Source organism: Podarcis tiliguerta (genome assembly GCF_965153285.1).
Source record: "Podarcis tiliguerta genome assembly, chromosome: 18".
In the NCBI taxonomy this organism is placed as follows: Eukaryota; Metazoa; Chordata; class Lepidosauria; order Squamata; family Lacertidae; genus Podarcis; species Podarcis tiliguerta.
Genome location: NC_139551.1, coordinates 524,463 through 548,755, shown reverse-complemented (window position 1 = coordinate 548,755; position 24,293 = coordinate 524,463). Strand labels below are relative to the sequence as shown.

Sequence of the window (24,293 nt, the reverse complement as noted above, 5' to 3'; positions counted from 1 at the left end):
TGGGCAGGCAGGGAGAGAAACCGGGTGCAAAACCATGGAAGGGACACCCAGCGGTCATCTAGTCCAACCTGCTGCCAGGCTGGAAGTTCGCCTGCGCGATCACTTTCCCTCTTATACAGTGGTCCCTTGGTTCCCAAACTTAATCCGTTCCGGAAATTCCGTTCCAAAACCAAAGCGTTCTCAAACTAAGGCGCACTGCTTTCCCATGCAAAACGGATTAATCCGTTCCTGACTTTTAAAAGCAATTCCCTAAGACAGCAACTGAACATGAATTTTACTATCTAACCAGACCATTGATAATAATAAATAATAATAATAATACAGTGGTCCCTTGGTTCTCAAACGGAATCCGTTCTGGAAGTCCGTTCCAAAAGCAAAACGTTCCAAAACCAAGACAGCGCTTTCCCATAGAAAGTCATGCAAAACGGATTAATTTGTTCCAGGCTTTTAAAAACAGCCCCTAAGACAGCAATTTTACAGATTTTACTATCTGAGACCACTGATCCATAGAATGAAAGCAATAAATGATGTGCTGTGCTACAAAATAAGTAAGATGGTATTGTAGATGATAAAAATGAAAATTTAGTTGTTTTCTTCTCTGCACTGATGACAGCCATTACTTGGATGGGGGGCTTTTATCCATTTCCGCAGTCACACAATCAATCAATCACTCACTCAATCAATCAGTAGCTGAACTGGGTACCACGCAGTCACAGAAACAAATGAACCGAAAAAGTCTCCAAAACAAAAGCGCCAAATAAAGAGCGAAAACCAAAGCACCAAACTTAATCCATTCTGGAAGTCCGTTTGACTTCCGAAATGTTCGGAAACCGAGGCCCGGCTTCTGATTGGCGCAGGCGCCCCGGAAACAAGAGCCGACTGCCGTGTTGGACGTCCGGCATCCAAAAACCGTTCGGAAACTGGAACACTTATTTCTGGGTTTTCAGAGTTTGGGAACCAGAGCGTTTGAGAACCAAGATCCCCCTGTATATGCCCATTCTGATCTGGTCCTGTGACCCCCCAGCGAAAGACCCGCTGCCAAACTTAACCACTGGGCCACCTTTCCTTTTTCCTCCTCCCTCCTCGCTCTCTTTCCTTTCATGCCATGCCCTTTACCTCTGAGATTTCTAAGCCATTTTTTTTAAGGGGGAAAGGGCAGAGCGGCATTTCTGAGCCCGGCAGGCGCAAGAAGGGGCTACACCTGTAAGACTAGCCGTCCGCCCGCCCGGCCGCCTTTGGGACTCACCGACCCAGTGGCTGGCGCCGCTCTCCACCTCGTTGCAGAGAGGGCCGTCACAGAGCTCCCGGGCCAGGGGGCTGTTCTCGCTGACGTTGTAGAAGCGGGTGGCTTCGAAGGCTGCGGGTGCGAGAGGCGGGTCAGAAGAGGGGGCTGCCAGCGGCGGGGGGGGGGGGCGAGGGGCACAGGTGGGTCCGACGTACCTGGTTCATAGTAATCATACACTTTGATGGGGACGGGGGCTGTCTTCCCCACGACGTATTCCCGGAAGGCCACGAATTTGACGCAGGTCACGCACTGGCTTGGGATCTGGGGAGGAGGCGATTCGGTGAGGTCCCGAGGGCCGTTTTACGCGGCCCCCGCCAACCCACCATGGAGGGGGGAGCAGCTGCAGGAGGGGGGAGCCACCCCAAACCCACAACCTTCCCGTAAAATAGGGCCGCCTCTTGTGTGATGGGTGATGTTCCTGGGGCCACATGCTGGGGTGTGTGGGGCCGGGGGCCAATGTGGGCGGAGCCACAGCTGCAATTCTTTAAATATACTTTTTCTACCTTAGGTTAGTTTCTAGTAGGGTTGGGCGATATGTCGGTTTATCATCCCAAACCAGTTTGAAATCCATATTCTAATATGGGTTAAATGGGTTTTTTTAACCTGGCAATATATTGCGAATTGTGATGTGGGTTAGGGCCGGGCGATATATCGATTTATCACCCCAAACCAGTTTGAAGTGACGTATCGGTATATTGTGATGTTTAGCTGGTGATATATCGCAGCCTGGGGGGGCGAGAAAGAACACACACGAACCCTACCCCATGGGAAAAAATTAACAAGTTACAACGGAGGACTGGCAATGAAAACAGATGGAATATGCAGAAATGTACCGGAAGAATAAGAAATGAAGGAGAGAGACTTTTAAAAATCCGATGGAGAATTACTGATTAGATGCAGACAACTTAAAGCATTAGCCAGCTTGGCTTCAACTTGTGCCGTTGAGAAATTAAACTAAAAGGGAGTCTAATGGGAAATTAGATTTGAATCAGAGACGCCGTGGGGGGGGGGGATATAAAAATAAGTAACTGTGCAGAAAGGAGGGAAGTCAAAGAGTGATTATGCAAAGAGGTTGTTTTTCATTGAAATAATTGCACAACGAGGAAAGGGAAAATAAAATTATAAAGGAATTCTACCCAGAAGAGTAAAAAAAGTGAGCCAAAGCTGCTCCCCTATGTCTAAACGGCAATTTAAGCCCTCTCGTCTTTGGGGGGGGGTCCAGCCCTCCAAATCCCTCATTTCCTCCCAAAGGGGGCCACCCACCCCCCTGACCCCACCCCAGGATCTCCCCCGCTTCCGGCAGGGCCTTCCGAGTGGTGGCTCCCCTGCCTCGCCGACTCACCTCGTCGAAATAGAAGAGGACTTTCCGGCCGTCCACCTCGTAGCGTTTCAGGCCGATCTGCTTGTTGGAGAGGAGCTGGGAGAGGCGGAAAAGGAGGGGGGGGGAAGGGGTCAGGCGGACCTGGCGGCTGGCTCTGCCCCCAACTTGCCCGGGGTTGGGCTAGATGACCCCAGAGACCCCAGAGACGCGCAGCTGGGGCGGGCGCTTACCTGCTCCAGACTTTCCAGGTCGGCTCGGAAGCCCGAGAAGAGGGGGACCTCCAGGACAGCCATGTTGGAAGACCCCAGATGCAGCCACCTGCCCCAGAGGCAGCCGGGGGTCCGCAGGGAGGGAGGTGGAGGGGAGAAGAGAAGGAAGAAAGGGTTTCGTGGGTATGAGGGAGCCGCCGTTGACTGAGTCCAACTAGCCCAGGAAGGCTCTGTGCCTCTCCCAGCCTCCCTCTAAAAATGAAGGTTCTACCGAGGGAGACCACTGCTCTGTGTGCCAACACTGGCTGGCAGCAACAGTGCTCCAGGGTTTTTTTACCGTATTTTTTTGCTCCATAAGACACACCTGACCATAAGATGCGCCTAGTTTTCAGAGCAGGAAAACAAGGGAAAAAAATATTCTGAACGAAACAGTGGAGGTATGATTCTTGTGGTTCATGCTGTGGCCACAGACATGTGATATGATGATGAATTTGGGGTGACCCAGTGCAAAAATCCTGAGGATCCAGGGGCTTTTACCTCCCTGCTCCCAGGCAGCCTCCTTTATCTCTAGCGTCCCTTATCTCCCTCCCGATCACTTACCGATCAGCTGCTTTCTTTCCCTCTTGTTTGCCTTGGTGTCTTCTCCTTAGCTGGAGCAGTTTTTCGCTCCTGCTTATCTTCTAATTTATCTCCTTGTTGCTTTAGTCTTCCTGTTTTCCCCCTTTGCAAGTTTGCTGTCTTTACCTCCCCCCTCCCAGGCAGCCTCCTTTATCTCTAGCGTCCCTTATCTCTCTCCCCATCGGCAAACGATTAGCAGTTTTGTTTCGACACCCATTTCCCTCTTTCTAGAAAATCTGCTTTTTGCCCCTGGGCAATTCAGCTCCAGGGACCACACATTCGCTCCATAAGACGCACAGACGTTTCCCCTTACTTTTTAGGAAGAAAAAAGTGCATCTCACGGAGTGAAAAATACGGTGTATCAGTTAGAGCCTGGTGCTGACGCCGCCAAGGTTGCGGGTTTGATTCCCGTACGGGACGGCCCTGGCAGTGCCTTCCTCTCCCCCCTGCGAGGTAGGCCAGCACGTCAAAGTGCAAGTAGATAAATAGGTACCGCTCTGGTGGGAAGGTAAACGGCGTTTCCGTGCGCTGCTCTGGTTCGCCAGAAGCAGCTCAGTCCTGCTGGCCACATGACCCGGAAGCTGTACACCGGCTCCCTCGGCCAATAAAGCGAGATGAGCGCCGCAACCCCAGAGTCAGCCACGACTGGACCTAATGGTCAGGGGTCCCTTTACCTTTATATATCCATCTATCTATCTATCTATCTATCTATCTATCTATCTATCTCTCTCTATCTATCATCTATCCAACCAGCTATCTATCTGTCTGTCTGTCTGTCTGTCTGTCTGTCTATATCTATCTATCTATCTATCTATCTATCTATCTATCATCTATCTACCTATCTTTATCTCTATCTATCATCTATCTCTTTATATCTATCATCTACAAATATCTATCTGTCATCTATCTATCATCTATCTATCTATCTATCTATCAATCAATCTATCTATCTATCTATCATCTATCTATCTATCTATCTATCTATGCCAGTGCTGGATATACGTATAAGCTCAACAATCTCTAGCTTAGGGGCCCCCTCGCTTGCGGGTCCCCCCAAAATTAAAGGAAAAAACAACAACTGGGTGTACATTTCCAAAATATTATCTATCTATCTATCTATCTATCTATCTATCTATCTATCTATCATCTATCTATCTATCATGTATCTATGCCAGCCTATGCAAGGGAGGCCAGCACCGTCAGCCCCCCCCCCCCTGAGCCCCCCACCCCAAGCTCACCTCATGCAGGCTTCCACCATCACACGGTACTCCTGCTGGTCCTGGTCGGCAGCCGGGTCGTCGTCGTCCCCCAGCGCCTGCTCAGCCCTGCGCTGGGGGGTCTCCTCTGGGGGGGCGGGCTTGGGGGGCCGCGGGGGGGCTCTCCGGTGCCTCTTCATCTTGGGCTCCTGCAGGTTGACCAGCAGCTGGAAGGAGGGCTTGGCCACCGGGTCGGGGACGTTGTAGGCTACGTCGATCTGGAAATGAAAACGGGCTCTGGGTTTATTCCGCCTGGCTCAGTGCTGCCCGCACGGGTCGGCAACAGCGGGGTTTCAGGCAACGTCCCGTTTAAATCAGCTTCTTCTCTGCTCTTTCTCAAGGACTAGAAACTTGCTTTTTTAATCATGGGGCCTTCTGCATGCCAAGCAAACGCCCTTCCCTTAAAAAGGAAAGCGTCCAGCCCTCGCGATTTTTAAAAAAATAAGTTTCTAGTCCCCATGAAAGAGCAGAGAAGCTGATTTATACGGGAAGTTGCCTGCGAAAGGATATATAATTATCAAATATGTGAATACAAATAAAAGTTATATTGCAGCTGTTGAATAAGGGATCATTATTATGACCAGAATACAACTGGGTTAAATAAGACTTTGGGAGCAGAATTTTTTTAAAAAATGATTAAACCTGTAATTCTAGCCACCAAATTTATACAACTGGATATTTGATTAATGGATGTTTGATTGGGTATTGTGATTTGATACGGATACAATGAGGCATATTTTGGACTTTTTGCAATTGGGAACCAATAAAAATTATTTTAAAAATGGGGAAAAGTGGACGGGAAGCTGCCTCGCACGGAGACAGACCGCCGGGTCCGCCGGGATGCGTGTTGCCGACACGGACGGGCAGAAGCAGCTCCCTGGGGTTTCAAACTCGGGGCAAACTCCACAGTTGGGATATTGCACCTGGGACCCTTCCGCACTCCAAGCAGGTGTCCTCAGTGAAAACAGAGCAAGGGGCTAGTCCTCACCGTTCTCCGGAAAGGGCTTAATTAAATCGGAGCCTTACACCGTCGCTCCATCTGGGTGTGCGTTGTCTGCACAGGCTGGCAGCAGCTTCCCAGGGGTTCTGATTTCTTTGGGGGGGGGGGTATTAGGATACAGAATGAGGCCCAGCCCAGGAACCGAAGACCCCGGGTCCAGGGAGACCCTCACCTGCAAGAGGCAGCAGCCGTCTCCCTTGGCGCTCACAAACAGCCCCGTGGGGAGCGAAGGGATCTGTCGAGGAAACATAGACCTCAGTATTGCCCGCACGGGCCGGCAGCAGCAGCAGGAAATCACGCCTGGAAGGACGCCTTTCGCAGCTCCATTGGGCATCGCCGGAAAACGAACCCAGGACCGTGCGAATCGAACCGCCGACCCTCTCCGCAAACCCCCAGGTGGAGACCGGGCGCCCCCCAGCAGCCCAGAGCCCCTTCTACCCAACCACCCCAGGGTGGGAAACCCCTTTTTATACCCTGGCCGTCTGCAATAGCTTCTTGTTGCCCCGGTTTAGCTCGAACGTCTCCTGGTAGTCCAAGTTGGTGGAGGCCAGAGAGATGGTGAGGTTGACGCCTCCGACATACGACAGGATGGCGTATTCGGCCAACGCCTGGAGGGCCACGCAGGTGTCCTGTGGGCGGGGAGGGAGAATAAAAAGAACCACAGGGTTGGGACCCCCAGAGATCATCCAGCCCAACCCGCTTGCAACTCTAAGCAACCGCAGGCAACACGCGGCCAATCATGTTCAAACACGCATTATTTTGCAATTCTTAATACGTAACGGAGTCGCACAAAACTAATAATCATCAATTCATATTGCAGGAGCAAAATTAGAGAAAGTCGTCAATCAGTATCAAAGAGGCAAACAAGCCTTTCCGCAAATGATAAAAGTCAACCGCTGTTGCAGGAACTAAATCGTCCATCCCAATGTTTGGCACATCCATTACCACATAATTACTGGATTGTGACTGTTGAAAGGCAAGTTTGCCTGTGTCCCCCCCCAAAAAAAGCGCTGTGGAAATGAATAATAGAATCACAGAGTTGGGACCCAACGGTCATCCAGCCCAACCCCCTGCGATGCAAGGGAACGTTCGCCCGATGCGAGATTCGAATCCACGACCCCACGGTTCAGAGTCTCCCGGTCTCCCAACTGAGCTATGAAATGACCGCAGCAAGCATCATGCTGCTCTGGCCGGTTGCTGGGCAACCCTTCCTCTGCCACACCCCCGGCAGGATTAACCCCTCGGTCCCCAACCCGATGATCCCTGCTGCCGCACTTCCCACCCCCTCCTTTAGGTGGCTCCCTCCGTTTCTGGGCGTTTTCTCCCCTCTCGGATTCGGACAGGGCTCACCTGAGTGGAGGAAAACCCCCCCAGGGCGTTCCTCTGCTGCGAGAGCCATTTGACGACGGGCAGCGCCGACGCCACGTCCCCCAGGGTGGTGTACGTCAAGAGGGCGTAGGCTGTCATCTCGACTTCGGCCGACACCACTGCAGGGGGGGTGCAGAAGAGCGGGGAATTGGGGGGCAAGGGCAACCCACGGCGTGTCTCCCCCTGAGTCAATAGTCCAGCCCTCCAGCAACCTGTCCCCCTAGCTTTACACCAACCCGCTCGCCACGTCTTGGCAGAATCCGCACCCGCTACCCTCAAATGCCCCCACAACCCCAGAAGAAATAAGAGACCCTTCTCTTATTAATGTTTCGCCCTTGCAAACTGCGGAGACTCACCCGACTGGGAGAGCCCGTCGTTGAAGCCCATGAAAGTGTCCTCGTCCGTCGCCAGGGTGCCCATTAGACTCCAGTGGGTGAAGCCATCTGGAAAACAGGAGGCGGGTCGGGGGAACCCAGAATCCTTTTATTTTATTTTTAAAAGCCAGTCCTTTACTAGGCACAGCAAACCACACATTATCAAACAGACACCCTATGCAAATTGTGCAAAATACGAGCTCGGCATAACAAGGTTTGTCCCAGTCAGATCTTTAATCAATTTGCATAAATAATATGATATCTATATATCCTTTTAATTTTGGAGGGGGAAACCCAACAGTCCAGTAGAGGACAGGGCAATATGGAGGTCAAAAGGTAAAGGGACCCCTGACCATTAGGTCCAGTCACAGACGACTCTGGGGTTGTGGCGCTCATCTCGCTTTATTGGCCAAGGGAGCCGGCGTACAGCCTCTGGGTCATGTGGCCAGCAGGACTAAGCCGCTTCTTGCGAACCAGAGCAGCGCACGGAAACGCCGTTTACCTTCCCACCGGAGTGGTACCTATTTATCTACTTGCACTTGGACGTGCTTTCGAACTGCTAGGTTGGCAGGAGCAGGGACTGAGCAACAGGAGCTCACCCCGTCATCGCGGGGATTCGTACCGCCAACCTTCTGATCGGCAAGTCCTAGGCTCTGTGGTTTAACCCACAGCGCCACCCGCGCCCCATGCAATATGGAGGAGGGCGGCGCAAATCCGGAATGGGCCAATTTTGCAAGTGACCGACAAGGACCTCAAACGGGTGCTCCCGGGGGTCCTCAGCGGGCACAGAACGGACGAGGACACGAGAGGGAGGGTCTTGCCGAGGCAGCCGGGCACCTGAGTGGTTAAGGGTTTTGGGGGGGAATTATATAACGGATGAAAGAGAATATTTAAGGTGAGTCTCCCGGGTGTGGAAAGCAACCCAGAAGTATTTCTCTTAGGGATAACTGCGACGGATGCCCCCAAAAGGCAGCTGAACATATTTCTATTATCTGGAACGATGGCAGCGGGGATATTATAAGCGCAGAAATGGCCAGGCGAAGCAATACCCCCCAAAACAGAACAGTGCTTGAAATGGAATACGCCACATTGGCAAATCATAAGGTTTTAAATGACAATTTTTGGTTATATTTTAGCGATCAAGATTTAATGTGTATTTTTAACTGCTGTTATACCTGAATTGTCTCTGTTAAACCCAATTGCAATTCAATGTATTCCTGTTGTGTTTTGTGTTTTTTCCGATATTGTAAGTGTTGAACTGTTTCTTTAAATCTAAAGGTTCATCATTGTTTCACCCGTTGTGTATACCTTTAAGGGGCCGGAGCAAACTAACGAGATCCAGCTTTGCAGCTGTGAGGCATAGCAGGTGCTGCTGAGTTGCATTGATTAAGCTGTGTTGGGAATTGGCCACAGTATATAAGGAGCAGCACCTAGCTCTGCCTTTCACCCTGGGGATGGGTTGCTGGTTGGGTCGTGTTTGTTTGTAGCTATATTTAGTGTATAGGGAGTTTTTGTTTTTCTTATTAAAACCTTGTTTAAGTTATTTTTGAGTCCCTTCTTTTTAATGCAAGCTCTCCCCAGCAAGCTCTCTGCAGCGTTACTACACTGCGAAAAGCCAACATCTTTGGTTATGGGCCCAGCTGCTGAGTGGATGACTGCATATTTTTGGACTCTGAGAAAGGTTTGAAAACTCCTTCTCCTGTTAGCGTAGTTTTGTGGGTCTGGAAGAGTTCCAGAATGGTTGACCGGGTTCCTGAAGTGGAGAAGGCTCTAGTCTTTCCACAGCTAACAGATGAGAACTATAGTTTATGGTCTTTTCGGGTGGAGGCGCTTTTGACCTCTAGAGATGTATGGACCTATGTAACTGATGACCCTCCTGACCCTGTGACTAATGCTTGGTTGAAAGGAGATGCGAAAGCCAGGGCGATAATTAATTTGGCAGTCAGCGACCAGCAAGTAGTCTATATAAGGAATAAGGAAACTGCCAAAGAAATGTGGGACAGTCTTGCAGCAGCGCATATTAGAAAAGAGTCAGCGTCTGCATTGACGTATTTCAAGCAGTTGTACCAGACGAAGTTGCAGTCTGGTGGTGATTTGGCAGCACACTTGAGACGTCTGGAGGCAATACGCGGCGAATTAATTCGAAGGGACATGGAGACACCTGATATCCACCAGCACAATTAACTGTGGAAGCCACAACTGTGGAAGAACAGTAAGTAAGCCGGAACTGGTCTGCGACCGTAATAATAAAATTCAAATTCACATTGTCAAATCTTAACTAGCAAAACCAGGCAGACTTTAAGGAGGGTTGGAAACCTTTGGTAGAATATTTGGAGTTACTGCAAAGGTGTAAAAACTCAGGTAGGATTGGAAACAGCCGCAGTGTTGGTTCAGGCTTTCTGCTGTTTGCACAGGGCCAATTGAAGTTGTGTTTCCCAGCTAAATTTGGGGGGAAGCCTCCGGTGGGTCGAGCGGTTATTTCAATGTTCGGTGTTAAATTTGGAAACTCTTTAAAAATATAAATAAGGTGAAACATCTGAAGGCAGCCCTGTTCAGGGAAGTTTTTAATGTGTGACACTTTAAGGGATTAGCGGATTAGCTGCTAAAAGGCTATTAGCGGCTTAGTGGATCAGCTGTCAAGCGGCTTAGATCAGCTGTCAAGCGGCTTAGATCAGCTGTCAAGCGGCTTAGAGAACAGCTGTCAAGCGGCTTAGAGAACAGCTGTTAAGCGGCTTAGGGGCTGGGGAAAAGGGGGGGGAGGGGAAAAAACCCCGCAGGAACTCGCAAGACATTTTCGTCTTGCGAAGCAAGCCCATAGCAAATTCGTTTTGTGAAGCACCTCCAAAACGGAAAACCCTTTCGTCTAGCGGGTTTTCCGTCTTGCGAGGCATTCGTCTTGCGGGGCACCACTGTAATAAATTATTATTATTATTATTAAAACAGAATAAGGCGGCCGGGCGGCTGACTCACCTTGCGTGAGCGCCATGGCGTTCATCTTCCGCAGGGCGGCGGGCGCAGAGAGGCTTCGCAGGAGCGTGAGCGAATATGCGGTCAGCACGGCCGTGTAGGGGTCTTCGGCCGAGAAGAAGTTGGATTCCAAAAAGTGCTTGGCCTTGGCCACCGCGCTCTTTTCTTCCTATGCCGGGAAGGAAGGTGAGAGCGGGGGAAGAAAACCCCAAATCTGGCGGACTCTCAGGTCCCCGTTCCTCTGAGGTTTTTCCCCGGCAGGGATTCTTTGAGCTGCTAAAATTGTCTTCCTCAAAAAACTTGTGGCTTATCCCCACAACAGCCGCTCACTTTGGGTTCCAGCAAAGCAAACAGGCCAATTTGTCAGCGGCTAAATCAGGCATAGGCAAACTTGGCCCTCCAGATGTTTTTAGGACTACAACTCCCATCATCCCTAGCTAACAGGACCGGGGACAGGGATGATGGGAGTTGTAGTCCCAAAACATCTGGAGGGCCGACTTTGCCTATGCCTGGCTTAAATGATCTCGAGCGTCGGAACAGTTTGGCCAGAATAAGAAAAATTTGTCCCTGGCATGGCTATTTTCCATCTTCCTATTTCGACTCTCTGGCACCCTATCTGCATAACTGAGCAATTCCAAAATATAGACACACCTGGACTCAAAAACTTCACTCTTGTGGTTTATGCCCACGACATCTGCTCACTTTGGGTTTTAGTAAAGCAGTCAAATTTGTCAGCGCCTAAATGATATCGAGTGTCGGAACAACTTGGCCACAATAAGGAGATTGCCCATAGTGTGACTATTTTCCACCTTCCCATTTCAACTCTCTGGCACCCTCTCTGCATAACCGAGCAATTCCAAAATACAGAAGCGCTTTGACTCTTGCGAGATTGAATGTCTTGCCCTCGGCTGGACTTAGGGGACGATGCCAACAGATTCCACACGAAAAACGTCCCTGCGGAGATGGCAGTCCCGAATCGGTGGCGCATGCCCTTCTGGCTTGCCCTCTTGATAAAGACTTGAGGAATGAGATTATCACCCCTCTTTTATCGCCCATTCTGGGTCGCCCAGCCACTGCCCCAGTGTCCTTTCTCTTGGCAGATCAAGATGAGCAGGTGTTTTCAAAGTCTGGGGGTCTTTTTTTGCACCACCCGCCGCACCCTGGCTTCTAAGCGCCCCCCCAAAAGGGAATCCCGGCCCTCTCCAAGTTTTAGCATTGAGTTTTACCTCGGAGGCGACTCCTGTTTCCAGCAGGGCAGCGACCACGTATGCCGTCAGTGATATTTTCCCATGGATTCCTCCCTGGAATTCGAAAAACACACAAAAAAACCCCCAGATTGGCAGACATTGCGATATATCAGTATACCAATATATCGCGACATACCAAGAGGTTGACCGTGATACCATATTTTTATGTGTACAACACGCCCCTTGTATAAGACACCCCCTATTTTGGGGGACTTGAAATTAAGAAAAGGGAGGGATTCCCCATGACCCCCAATTTTTAACATGAATTTTGTATTTTTTTTAAAATACTAGTCTTATACACGAAAAAGGACGGTATATTGATATATCGTGATATACCAGTGTGCTGCAGTGTTTAGCTGGCGACATATCGCAATGCCAAAAACCAGGTTATCGGCCAGCCCTAATAATAATAATAATAATAATTTATTATTTATACCCCGCCCATCTGGCTGAGTTTCCCCAGCCACTCTGGGTGGATCCCAATCAAGTATTAAAAACAATACAGCGTTTTTAGCGTTTTCCCCGGCCTCCCGCCCCTTTTCCGATACCTGGATGTCCTTGTTCAAAATCCGCCCTCTTGCCGGGAACGATCCGTCCTCTTTCTGGTGCCGGATGAGCCAGTCCTTGGCGGCCGAGAGCTCCTTGGGGTCGATGAAGATGAAGCCACGCGACTGGGCAAAGGACTTCAGGACGAAGGCGGTGAGCCTGGCGAGAGAGAGAGGAGGGCGGTTGGCGTCTGGGCACCCGGAAAGCCCCCCAGGGGCAGCCGGTGCCAGCGGGCAGCCGGTCCCCCTTCCCCGCAAAGGACCCCGCTTGCCCCCTTACCACATGCTCCCCGATGAATCCCTCTCGCCAAAGGCGCTGTAGGAGCCATCTTGCCTCTTGTAGGTCAGCTGGCGCTGGTACCCTGCGGAGAGAGTGTGGCACAGGATCCATGAGAGGCAGTAAAGTAGAGCAAAACTTCTGCAAATGTCCGCCTCGTCTGGCGTCCATTCTGGCGAATGTCTGCAGCAGTGGCATAGCGTGGGTTGTTAGCACCCGGGGCAAGGCAAGTAATTTGCGCCCCCTAACCCGTGGATTTGCGCCCCCTAACCCTAACCCCCAGATGTTGCGCCCGGTGCGGCCGGCGCGCCCCCTGCACCCCCCATGCTATGCCACTGGTCTGCAGCAAACCTGAAAGTACTGGAACGGGTTATTTCCGGGTTTGCCGGTCCCGCATGTGCAAAAGCGCTAAATCACCATCACCAAACCTTTTATTGGCATCACGTCCAAACATCCAAAACAAATCAATACAGAATTACCACTTCCCCAGTGGCTCAAAACAAAGGAGGCAGAGCAGTCTATTGTCACATCTCTTGGTCTCCAGGGAGATCAGACATCTGCAGTGTATTTCGACGACAGAAAACCAAGTAGAGATATTTAGCCACTCACTTGGTGAGCTCCTGATCATTCCCCAGGAATAGAAAATGTATGAGCTCCGACTCTGGTTTCCATTTGGGGATGCAGAGTTGATCTAGAGATTGCTGACCGAGATCAGCATATAGTTTACAACTGAGAACCAGATGTGTGAGGGTTTGTGTAAGGGACGCTCTGCCCTGCGTCCTTTTTGGCTAGAGGTCAGGGCTCTGTAACAGATCCTGGCTGCAAAACAAGATACGACTGTGCAACATTCCTTGCGATTCTAGAGAAGACATGCGAGGGAATGTTTGGTCCAGCCGGTCGAAACTTCCTGTTCTTCCTGGCTGGAGCATCCTTCCTTTTGCATGTGACAGAAGGCGGGCGTGATTTGGAAAGGTATGATTTTAATAGGCAATTTCCCTTTAAAAAATAACGTACATCTCTAACAGTCGGTTTTATGTACGCTTGAGGGGTTTTTTGTTTTGTTTTTAGGTCCGCTTGCTTTTGTCTTCCGACTTCAGCATTTAGAAGAAGTTGAGAGAAGACTGGGAAATGTTTATTGAATACATGGGGGGAAATAGTGTACCCTTGAAAACGCTGGCAGCATTCAGATAAATTTACCAGCGTAAATAAGCCACGGTGGTTGTAACAACGGAATAACCGAACGGCGCAGTTTATGCAAAATATGCAGGGATTTATGATATGCAAAACGAACCGTGGAAAGAGAAGAAAGGGAGTCATGGATGTCTCCGGGATTTAAAAAGGAGCGTTTTAAATGGTAAAGAGGAGAATTTAATAAAAAAAGAGAGAAAAATAAATAAAGCTGCCCCATGGAGCTCTAACCTTGCACCAGGTAATCTGTAGCCTCCCTTTCCACCTCAGGGCTGAGCTGCCGTGTTTTCTGCAGGTATTTGAGTACGAAGATATTGGGTGCAAAATGGATCATATTCTGCTCCCCGCAGCCGAAAGGTAGCTGCAAGAGGTTGTCCAGGTTGTTGAGAGTCGGGCCCATCACGTCCCCTGCGGGCAAGCGAGACGACAGAAATTTATGCCATTTATTTTGCATTTCCCCAACGTTACATACAGTGGTACCTTGGTTCCCAGACGCCTTGGCTCCCAAACAAATCGGCTCCCGAACGATCGAAACTCAGAAGTGGCTGTTCTGGTTCTTGAACGTTTTTCGGAAGCCGGACGTCCACTGTGGCTGTCGGCTATTGTTTCCGGGGCGCCTGCGCCAATCAGAAGCCGCGCCTTGGTTTCTGGACATTTCGGAAGTCAAATGGACTTCTGGAACGGTTTGGCGCTTTTGTTTTCGCTCTTTATTTTGTGTTTTTGTTTTTGAGGCTTTTTCGGTTCATTTGTTTTTGTGACTGTGTGGAAACCCAGTTCGGCTACTGATGGATTGTGTGACTGCGGAAATGGATAAAATCCCAAACAATGACTATCATCAGTGCAGGTGAAGACGAAAAAATTAATTGTAATGTTTATCATCTACAATAAGGTAAAGGTACCCTTGCCCGTACGGGCCAGTCTTGCCAGACTCTAGGGTTGTGCGCTCATCTCACTCTATCGGCCGGGAGCCAGCGCTGTCCGCAGACACTTCCGGGTCACGTGGCCAGCGTGACAAGCTGCACCTGGCGAGCCAGCGCAGCACACAGAACGCCGTTTACCTTCCTGCTATAAAGCGGTACCTATGTATCTACTTGCACTTAGGGGTGCTTTCGAACTGCTAGGTTGGCAGGCGCTGGGACCGAATGATGGGAGCTCACCCCGTCGCGGGGATTCAAACCGCCGACCATGCAATCGGCAAGTCCTAGGCGCTGAGGTTTTACCCACTGCGCCACCCGTGTCCCATCATCTACAATACTGCCTTCTTTATTTTCTAGTACAGTACATTGATTCTTGCTTTCGTTTTATGGATTGATGGTCTCGTCAGATAGGAAGATTCACACTAAATGGCTGTTTTAGGGGTTGTTTTTAAAAGTCCGGAACGGATTAATCTGTTTTGCATAACTTTCTATGGGAAAGCAATGTGCCTTGGATTGGGAACACTTTGGTTTTGGAACGGATGAAGTTTGAGAACCAAGGGACCACTGTATGTTCCATTTTTGTGTTATTGCTATGGCTGCTGGCCGGTGCGAATGAAGTTTCCGTGCGTTTTTGTATGCAAAACCTATTACCGTATTTTTTGCTGTAAAAGACTCACTTTTCTCCTCCTAAAAAGTAAGGGGAAATGTGTGTGCGTCTTATGGAGCGAATGCAGGCTGCGCAGCTATCCCAGAAGCCAGAACAGCAAGAGGGATTCCTGCTTTCGCTGCGCAGCGATCCCTCTTGCTCTTCTGGCTTCTGAGATTCAGAATATTTTTGTTCTTGTTTTCCTCCTCCAAAAACTAGGTGCGTCTTGTGGTCTTATAGAGCGAAAAATACGGTGCTTTCCCCGACTAGTTTAGCAAGCGAACATGCAGGAATTCGGCATCCTCCCAGCTCATTCCCCAGTACTCATCCAGTACCGATGACGGAGGCGGTAGCCCGTTCCGACCCGGGGATGACGTTGTGAGGGACGCCGAGCGTGAAAGCCTCGTTGTGGTTCTCGTCCGCCTCCTTCTTCCTCCAAATTTTGAACTCGCCGACCGAGCCCCAGCCGGTGGAGAACCCCACGTACTTCACGTCCAGCGGCCGGGGGGGCGCCCAGCTCACGATGACCGACTCGTTGAGGGCGGAGGGGCCGTGGCCCACCTGTGGGGATGGGGGGAGACACACCGGCCATCAGGAACCCCCCCTTTGCTTCCGGGGTCCCATCGAGGGGCTCACATTAGGGGACAAATCCCAACCGTTTCATTAAGTGTGCAACGTGATTAATGAGAGGCAGCCAAGTACCGCCGTATTTTTCAAATTATTTTTTAATTATTATTTTCAAATATAAATTTAAAGCTAGATGGAGTTGGCGGGAAGTCAACGGAACTAGAAGGTGATAAGGTGTAATAGATATGGACAATTTTTCGATGTTTGTTTGTAATGGATGATTTTGTGTTATGTTTTTTCTTTCCCTTTAAAGTTAAATAAAGTAATCTAAAAGCACAATAAATAAATAATGAAATAAAATAAATAAAATAAATCTCAGCTGAATGCTCAACCCACCCCCCCCGGTAAGAAAATTTCCGTGGAGTCAGGGATGCTCTCTGGGCTTCTAGAAACCCCCTCCCAACCTCGCCCCCCCCCTCCGAAGATGCCCAAATTTCCCACCTGGACAACGCCGTTGGCCCAGCTGACCCAAAAGCTCCGGAATTCGTCCCAGGAGAGGATGGCGGGCGTCTCTGCGCTGGCCACGGGCTCCCCCATCTTGCTGGTCGAGATCCAGGTCTTGGTGTTCTGGCGGCCCCCGATCACGATCTCCGTCATCTCCGCCATGTCGTGGGGTCCGGCCGACAGGGCCAGGTGGGCGCTGTGGTGGGCTTTGATGGACACCTCGAAATGCCCCATCCAGGCCGGCTTCCTCACGTACTGGTACTCGTATTTGTTGGGGGTGAAAATGTGGATTTTCTCTAAAGTAAAGGTAAAGGGACCCCTGACCATTAGGTCCAGTTGTGACCGACTCTGGGGTTGCGGCGCTCATCTCGCTTTACTGGTTGAGGGAGCCGGCGTACAGCTTCCGGGTCGTGTGGCCAGCAGGACTAAGCCGCTTCTGGCGAACCAGAGCAGCGCAACGAAACGCCGTTTACCTTCCCGCCGGAGTGGTGCCTATTGATCTACTTGCACTTTGACGTGCTTTCAAACTGCTAGGTTGGCAGGAGCAGGGACCAAGCAACAGGAGCTCACCCTGTCATTGCGGGGATTCGAACCGCCGACCTTCTGATCGGCAAGTCCTAGGCTCTGTGGTTTAACCCACAGCGCCACCTGTGTCCCTGGATTTTCTCTAGCCGGGGACTAAAACGGGGAGCAGGGTTATTTTCCCCATGAGGGTCTTTCTCCGTACAAACGCAGCACATGTACCCGTTCCGCAACGGACCCCTTTGTGCTCCAGGCGGCATCACAATTCGAACACAAGACCCAAGAATGCCAGAGTTTTTTGGGGGAGGAAGGTTGCTTACTGAATCAAGTCACCTGGCCAGGCATGGGAGAGACGGGACAGAATAGTTGGCGTGTTCGAAATGACCGCTGTCCGTACCCAGAAGGGGAAAACACTTCCGGCTACGACAGAGAAATATTCTACACCTCAAACTTACCGTTAGGGCAGAAAAAGACGCTGTAGGTGTATTCCCTGGTGAGGCCCTCTGCCTGGGAAAATAAAAGGAAAAGGTGGATAAATCAAATACCTTTATTGGCATCGCAGTATAAAACATTTCCGGGATAATTAAAAGGGTCAACGAGTGAAGCTGCCGAGGATCCGAAAGACGAATTTCCTTCGCTTCTGAGAGTGTGCTGAGATTGACGTTTCCCCAGTCCACTTTTGTGCGCACACATTTGGAGACAAAGTTCTTGCCTGCGTACCTTGATTTTTAAAAAAACTGTGCTGGTCAAAAATAGCTAAATTAGGTGCCATTCCTGATATCATCTTGGGGTTAAGAGGCAGACGGCGTGTGCAGGTTTGGCACAGGCTTGCAGAACACTGAAACGTGTTTCTCTTGCAAATATTAAGCCGCCTGTGGGGTATATGGGGTGTTCTTTGGGGGGACACAGTGTGCTCTTTCTGGGGCTGTTTGCCCACTTTTGGCCCCCTCCAAAGTGAAGTTACAGGCAACCAGGCAGAGGGCCTTCTCGGTGGTGGCGCCCGCCCTGTGGAACACCCTCCCATCAGATGTCAAAGAAATAAACAACTATCTGATGTTTAGAAGACACCTGAAGGCAGCCCTGTTTAGGGAAGCTCTTAATGACTGATGCTTTAATGTATTTTTAATCTCTTGTTGGAAGCCGCCCAATTATTATTATTATTATTATTATTATTATTATTATTATTATTACCACCAAAGCAGTTATTGTCCCTTGCCAGTTTAAGAGTGTTTAATGATCACAGCAAAAGAACAACGCAGAGATTCAAATCAAATCAAATCCCTTTATGGGCATCACAGTATAAAACATTTAAAACCACCGGGATAATGAAAAGGACCAGAGTGAAGCTGTCAAAGGTCATAAATTGTGTGCATTTGGATATTCTGCTTTGCCCTGCTTGTTCCCCAACAAGGATGGTTCGTTGGGAATCCTTTCGGGTAAAATTGTGGCTAAAAAGGAAGCTACCAAAGCAGTGATATCTTTGTCCCGGTCTGCCAGGAGAGACCTCTTTTGGGTTCTTCTCGGAGTTATGGGCCGGAGGTCCGACATTTTGCTCAGCATCAGTTGGCAAGGTTTGCTGCGCAAAGGCCAGTCTAAGAGAACGTGGTGCATTGAATCGGGTCTTGCCCCTAATTCATTCTGCACTCGGGGGGGAAATTAAGCGATTGAGGGGCCAACCCTGGGCAGGCCCTGCTGCTAGGATCTGCTCACCTCGATTAAGATGCTCCTCCGGACGTAGTCGGTCCCGATCGGCGTCCTCTTGTCAGCATAGATGTCCTCAGGGAGCCTCCCGTTCTTGGCGAACGGAGAGATGTCCTGGCAGCAGCTCCCGGCGTAAGCAAAGGCTTTGGCTAAAAGACAAAGTGGAAATCCCAATTAGGCTTTGTACCAACACCTGACCAATGAGGAATTTGTCAGCAAATGGCAGAAACCCATGGCTAAAAAAGCCACCTCTATTGGACTGTCTCCCCCCCCCAACTGTATTACCTGGGTTATGAAGGTGCCCTAAAGACATTAAAGCAAAGATTATGGGATAGTGCACTCTGGTTCTAAATGCAGCATAAGGGGTCTCTGTAGTATAGTGTATTTTAAAATGGGGTTTTAGAGTTTTTTAGGGGTTTTTGAATGTTTTATGTAGTTTTTATGTAGTTTTATGTAGTTTTGTGGTAGTTCTATGTAGTTTTTATGTAGTTTTATGTAGTTTTTCAATTTCATTGTTCCGCAAGGGACAATGACAATAAAGATATCATATATCGTATACAGTGACTTGCGATCTCGATCACACGCAGTCTGTAGTCCGCTGGCAGTACGGAGGAGGAGAAGCCAAACGAGGTCTCTCCTGGCAGACCGGGACAAAGATATCACTGCTTTGGTGGCTTCCTTTTTAGCCACAGTTTTACCCGAAAGGATTCCCAACGAGCCATCTCTGTTTTGCCTTTAGCTTGGATGTTTCCGTTTGGACAAAACAAAGGCATTGGACGATAACCTTTCTGTTTTCCTTTATAAACCCTCATATATATCCCGATATACAGTGGTACCTCGGGTTACATACGCTTCAGGTTACATACGCTTCAGGTTACACACTCCACTAAGCCAGAAATAGTGCTTCAGGTTAAGAACTTTGCTTCAGGATGAGAACAGAAATCGTGCTCCGGCAGCGCAGTGGCAGCAGCAGGAGGCCCCATTAGCTAAAGTGGTGCTTCAGGTTAAGACCAGTTTCAGGTTAAGAACGGACCTCTGGAACGAATTAAGTACGTAACCAGAGGTACCACTGTATCCCGAAATATTATTTGAACGGCACCTGTGATGTTGCTCTGTCCCAGTTCAGCGAAGGCCAGGACGATGGACGTCGGCTTGGCTTTCCCGGGGGCGACGCACTTCTTCCGGGTCAAGAGATGCTTCCCAGGGTGACCGACAAACTTGATCCCTTTGGGCACCGAGATCTTGACGTGGACCTGCGCAGAAATGAGGGCAGCGGGGATCTGTCGGCTCGGGTGCTGCTTCTGCGCTTCGGGAATCGCAGAAGGACCCCCAAAGGACATCTAGACCAGCCCGCCCCCGGCAAGGCAGGAAAGTCCGCCGGGCTCTTCCCCCGAGTAGCTTTGCGCACAAGGCGTTAAAATCCCCCAAACCTCGCCCTGTTCAAAGGTTTCCGGGTGGTATTCCTCGCAAGCAAATTCAGAAGGGCACGATCTCTTCCAGGTGTATTTTTTTTTGGGGGGGGGAAATATGAATGGATTCCTATGCCCCACAAATAACCCAGAGATGCATTTTAAATAAAAGGACATGTAAAAAAGACTCTGATTCCCGGACTATTTGCAGGCCAGATTGAGAAGGCGATTGGGCCGGATTTGGCCCCTAGTTTGCGTGCCCACGATTTGGACAGAACTGGGCCAAAACTCTAACCATTAGGCCACACTACCCTCCCTGCTTCCTTGCCGTTCCCAGGCTGGGAAGGACGCCGGGGTTTCTCACCTCCGCACACACGGGCAGGTAGTTGTGGACGGTTAGGGGGACCTTGGTCTGCTCCCCACGGATGACGCTGTAGGGCAGGGAGAAGTCCACGAAGAAGGGCTTGAAGGTCCTCAGCTGGGCTTGGGGGGCCAGGCCAAGACCCTTCTCCTCCGAGATGCCCACGGCCTCCGCCAGCCACGTGGTGATGGAGCCAGGCACCTCCACCCGCAGCTGGGCTTCCCCGGAAACATCACTGCGTCGAGAGGGAGAGGGTGAAGAGGGCCGGGGGGGGCGAGGAAGGAGTCGTGGGAACAATGATAAAAATAATAATTTTATTTTAGGCAGAATTGGACAAATTAACTGGGTAGATTAGCTACCAACGAGAGCGTAAGTTCATCGAGGACTGGGGGAAATTTGTAGAGTATCTGAAAAATATATGTGATAGGAGGGTGTTCCACAGGGCAGGGGCCACCACCAAGAAGGCCCTCTGCCTGCTTCCCTGTAACCTCACTTCTTGCAGGGCGGGAACCGCCAAAAGACCCTCAGGAGATGGAGCCCGCTGTCTGCCAGCGTGGTGCCCAACCCTGGAAACATACCTGACGTTGAAGCAGCGCCACAGCCACGTCTCGGGGAAGAAGGTCCTTTTCTTCTTATCTGCTCTGTGAGTGGAAAGAGAGACAGGAGGGTTGAAGGTTCGGGAGGACAGACTGGGGGCGAAACGCACCGTGAGTTTGAAGGACTTTTGCGGGGTCAAATGGGCACAGCTAACCCGCCACCCTTCCATCTCCACGATTCTGGGAGTTCAAACCAGCAGCTCTCAGCCAGCTCCCCAAACCATCACCGGCTGGACTTTACCATCTAAAGCAACGAGGAGAGAAATTAGAAGAAAAGGAGGAGCGAAAAACTGCTCCAGCTAAGGAGAAGACACTAAGGCAAACAAGAGGGAAAGGAAGCAGCTGATTGGCAAGCGATCGGGAGGGAGATAAGGGAGGCTAGAGATAAAGGAGGCTGCCTGGGAGCGAGGAGGTAAAAGCCCCTGGATCCTCAGGATTTTTGCACTGGGTCACCCCAAATTCACCATCAGATCACAAAGCATGTCCATGGCTATAGCCTGCACCCCAAAAAACCATGCATGTGAGGCCGCAATGGCGCAGAAACGTGGTTACAAAGCACGGATCTATATGGATCCTCAGGATTTTTGCATTGGGCTACCCCAAACTCACACATCTGTGGCCACAGCATGAACCACAAAAATCCTACATCCACCGTTTCGTTCCGAATGTATTTTTTTCTTGTTTTCCTCCTCTGAAAACTAGGTGCGTCTTATGGTCAAGGTGCGTCGTATGGAGCGAAAAATACAGGTACGTTTGGACATTTGCTCCAAGCCCACAGTTCCGCTTACCTGGGTGCCACCCGGGAGGGGGCCGAGGCGACCAGGGTCCCCGTGTGGGGCTGGAAAGCCGGGACGGCCTCGTCCGTGTACATTCCTCCGTGCTGCCGGTGGTGGAGGCTGACCACGTCCGTCATGACCACCAGGCCTGTTTCCTGGGCGGCGGCGAACCGCAAACGACACAAGAGAGAGAGAGAAAGAGAGAGAGAAGGTCCATGCTCCTTCTTAAAGGTAAAGGGACCCCTGACCATTAGGTCCAGTCGCAGACGACTCTGGGGTTGCGGCACTCATCTCGCTTTATTGGACGAGGGAGCCGGCATACAGCTTCCGGGTCATGTGGCCAGCAGGACTAAGCCACTTCTGGCGAACCAGAGCAGCGCACCGAAATGCCATTTACCTTCCCGCCAGAGCGGTACCTATTTATCTACTTGCACTTTGTGCTTTCGAACTGCTAGGTTGGCAGGAGCAGGGACCGAGCAAAATCCATGCTAAATTTTAGGGGTCGCTTTTAAAAATCTGGAATGGATTCATCCATTTTGCATGACTTTCTATGGGAAAGCAGCGCGCCTTGCTTTTGGAACGCTTTGGTTTTGGAACGGAATTTCCAGAACGGATTAGGTCTGAGAACCAAGGGACCACTGTATGTTCCATTTCTGTTTTATTGCTATGGCTGCCGGCCGGCGCGAATGAAGTTTCTGTGCGTTTTTGTACGCAAACCTATGACTTTCCCCGATTAGTTTAGCAAGCCAACATGCAGGAAGATCACCCCTCACCGTGAACGCAAAGCGGGCATCCTTGGTGATGTCCCAGTGCCAGGGAAAGATGGAGGAACGGCGCCGGCGGGAAGACATCCCTGCCCACCAGAAATGCCCGTCTTCCTTGGCAGCGCCAAAGGCGTCCGAAACGTCATAGTCCGCCATCTCCTGGAAGATCTGCGGCAGGAGACAGAACGGCCGTTGAGGGTTGAAGTTGGGGCCTTCTGTACACCCAGCAAGGGAGACAGCCCTTCTCGGTGCCAACTCTTAAAGTGTTACCTGACGTCTGTTTGGACACATGGAGGACCAGGACTCACCTGGTCCGTGGTCAGCTGGAAGCCCGGCTTGAGGAGGTGGACGCTCTTGTCCACCGCGGCCAGGCAGACGCAGCTCCCCTTGGCTGCGGACACCTTGAGGGTCAGCGTGTCTCCCGGCTGGGTCTCGTTGGTGGAAAAGGCCACGGAAACCTGGAGATGATGGAGAAGGTGATGATGGAGAAGGTGATGGAGGAGGAACAGAAGGAGGAGGAGATGTTGAAGGAAAGGAGAAGAAGGAAAAGAAGAAAGATAAAGCTCATGAAGGAGAAGATGAAGGAGCAAGAGAAGGAGATGATGAAAGAGAAGGAGGAGATGATGAAGCAGAAAGAGAAGGGGAAGAAAAGGATGGAGGAGAAAGAAGGAGAAGATGGTAGAGAGCGAGAAGATGACAAAGGAGGTAATGAAGAAGAAGAGGGAGAAGAAAGAGGACGAGATGAAGGAGAAACAGGAGGAGGAGGAGATGTTGAAGGAAAGGAGAAGAAGGAGAAAGAGAAGGAGGAGGAGAAGCTCGTGAAGGAGATGATAAAGAAGGAAAAGAAAGAGAAGAGGAGGAGATGAAGGAGAAGGAGAAGATGAGGAAAGAGAAGAAGAAGAAGAAAAGGATGATGGAGGAGATGATGGAGGAGGAGATGGAGGAGGAACAGGAGGAGGACACAGTGAGAAGGAGAAGGAGAAAAGGATGAAGGAGAAAGAGGAGGTGGAGATGCAGCCCCATTAGCCCCAGAGTTCCCCACCCCACGGCCGCTACCTGGTTCTCGAAGGAGGGCTTGACAGCAAACTGCAGGCTGTCGGTGACCCCTTCCCCATCTTCCCGGACGTAGTAGGCGAGGAGGCGTCCGAGGGGGGCCATCTTGGGGGTCACGGAGAAGCGGACCGAGGTGACGCAGGTGTTCATCTCAGGCGCAGGAGGGGCCGTCGGGCCTAAGGGGAGGGGGTGGAAAGGCAGCAATCTTGTATCTGGACGATGCCGTCAAATTAAATGTGTTGATTTGCAAGGCCCTGGACGAACCGGGTCCCTTAGACCCCTAAGACCTTTGGGGCAGCCGCTATGAGGCAGAATAATTCAGATTGAAATGCACCATCCGCTTGCAGAACCACAGACTTGGAAGGGAGCCCCCGAGGGCCATCTAGACCAGCCCCCCAATGCTACGCTTTCCCCCAGCTCCCTGGGCACCCAGGAGATGGGCCCCCGGCTGAGAGACCCCCCCCCCAGGGATGTCTCTTTCCCACAGAGCCCCTCCAATGCCCCCTAGACACCTCTGAGCCAGGCACAACCGGGCGCTTGCCGTTCACACCAATATGGGTCTTTTTGCTTGCAAAACTTAATAAAAATTATTTTGAAAAAGAGAGAGAGGGGGGCATGGCCGGAAACTGCCCCCTGCCCGACACCGAACTGCAAATCAGGGCTGTCTTAAGGATACATGGCGTCAGGGTGCAAAGATCCACCCGGTGCCCCCAGTTTGCCCAGTCCCAGGCGGCAGGAGGGTGGAGTCGGCCGGCCGCCTCAGTGTCTCGGTCGCCCCCGAACTTGTGCCTCAACTCTCGGGCCCCGGACTCTTGGCCTGGC

At 50.8% G+C, this 24,293-nt stretch overlaps 1 protein-coding gene across 1 annotated transcript in view; it reads right to left on the bottom strand.

Annotated features, from left to right (window-relative positions):
• The window catches only part of CPAMD8 (C3 and PZP like alpha-2-macroglobulin domain containing 8), a 44,776-nt gene that overhangs the window by 3,640 nt on the left and 16,843 nt on the right, over positions 1 to 24,293 (bottom strand). Inside the window, exons 15-39 of the mRNA XM_083421342.1 lie at positions 23,475 to 23,647; positions 22,727 to 22,876; positions 22,428 to 22,586; positions 21,667 to 21,809; positions 20,861 to 20,923; positions 20,286 to 20,517; positions 19,612 to 19,765; positions 18,522 to 18,661; positions 17,267 to 17,318; positions 16,287 to 16,585; positions 15,554 to 15,779; positions 13,887 to 14,063; positions 12,471 to 12,552; positions 12,194 to 12,350; positions 11,625 to 11,699; positions 10,402 to 10,567; positions 7,414 to 7,500; positions 7,040 to 7,176; positions 6,163 to 6,318; positions 5,862 to 5,924; positions 4,672 to 4,907; positions 2,837 to 2,924; positions 2,628 to 2,702; positions 1,441 to 1,546; positions 1,247 to 1,357 (exon numbers count right to left, since the gene is read on the bottom strand). Of these exons, the coding sequence (XP_083277468.1) occupies positions 1,247 to 1,357; positions 1,441 to 1,546; positions 2,628 to 2,702; positions 2,837 to 2,924; positions 4,672 to 4,907; positions 5,862 to 5,924; positions 6,163 to 6,318; positions 7,040 to 7,176; positions 7,414 to 7,500; positions 10,402 to 10,567; positions 11,625 to 11,699; positions 12,194 to 12,350; positions 12,471 to 12,552; positions 13,887 to 14,063; positions 15,554 to 15,779; positions 16,287 to 16,585; positions 17,267 to 17,318; positions 18,522 to 18,661; positions 19,612 to 19,765; positions 20,286 to 20,517; positions 20,861 to 20,923; positions 21,667 to 21,809; positions 22,428 to 22,586; positions 22,727 to 22,876; positions 23,475 to 23,647 (3,507 nt within the window). The remainder of the gene's footprint in view (positions 1 to 1,246; positions 1,358 to 1,440; positions 1,547 to 2,627; positions 2,703 to 2,836; positions 2,925 to 4,671; positions 4,908 to 5,861; positions 5,925 to 6,162; positions 6,319 to 7,039; positions 7,177 to 7,413; positions 7,501 to 10,401; positions 10,568 to 11,624; positions 11,700 to 12,193; positions 12,351 to 12,470; positions 12,553 to 13,886; positions 14,064 to 15,553; positions 15,780 to 16,286; positions 16,586 to 17,266; positions 17,319 to 18,521; positions 18,662 to 19,611; positions 19,766 to 20,285; positions 20,518 to 20,860; positions 20,924 to 21,666; positions 21,810 to 22,427; positions 22,587 to 22,726; positions 22,877 to 23,474; positions 23,648 to 24,293) is intronic.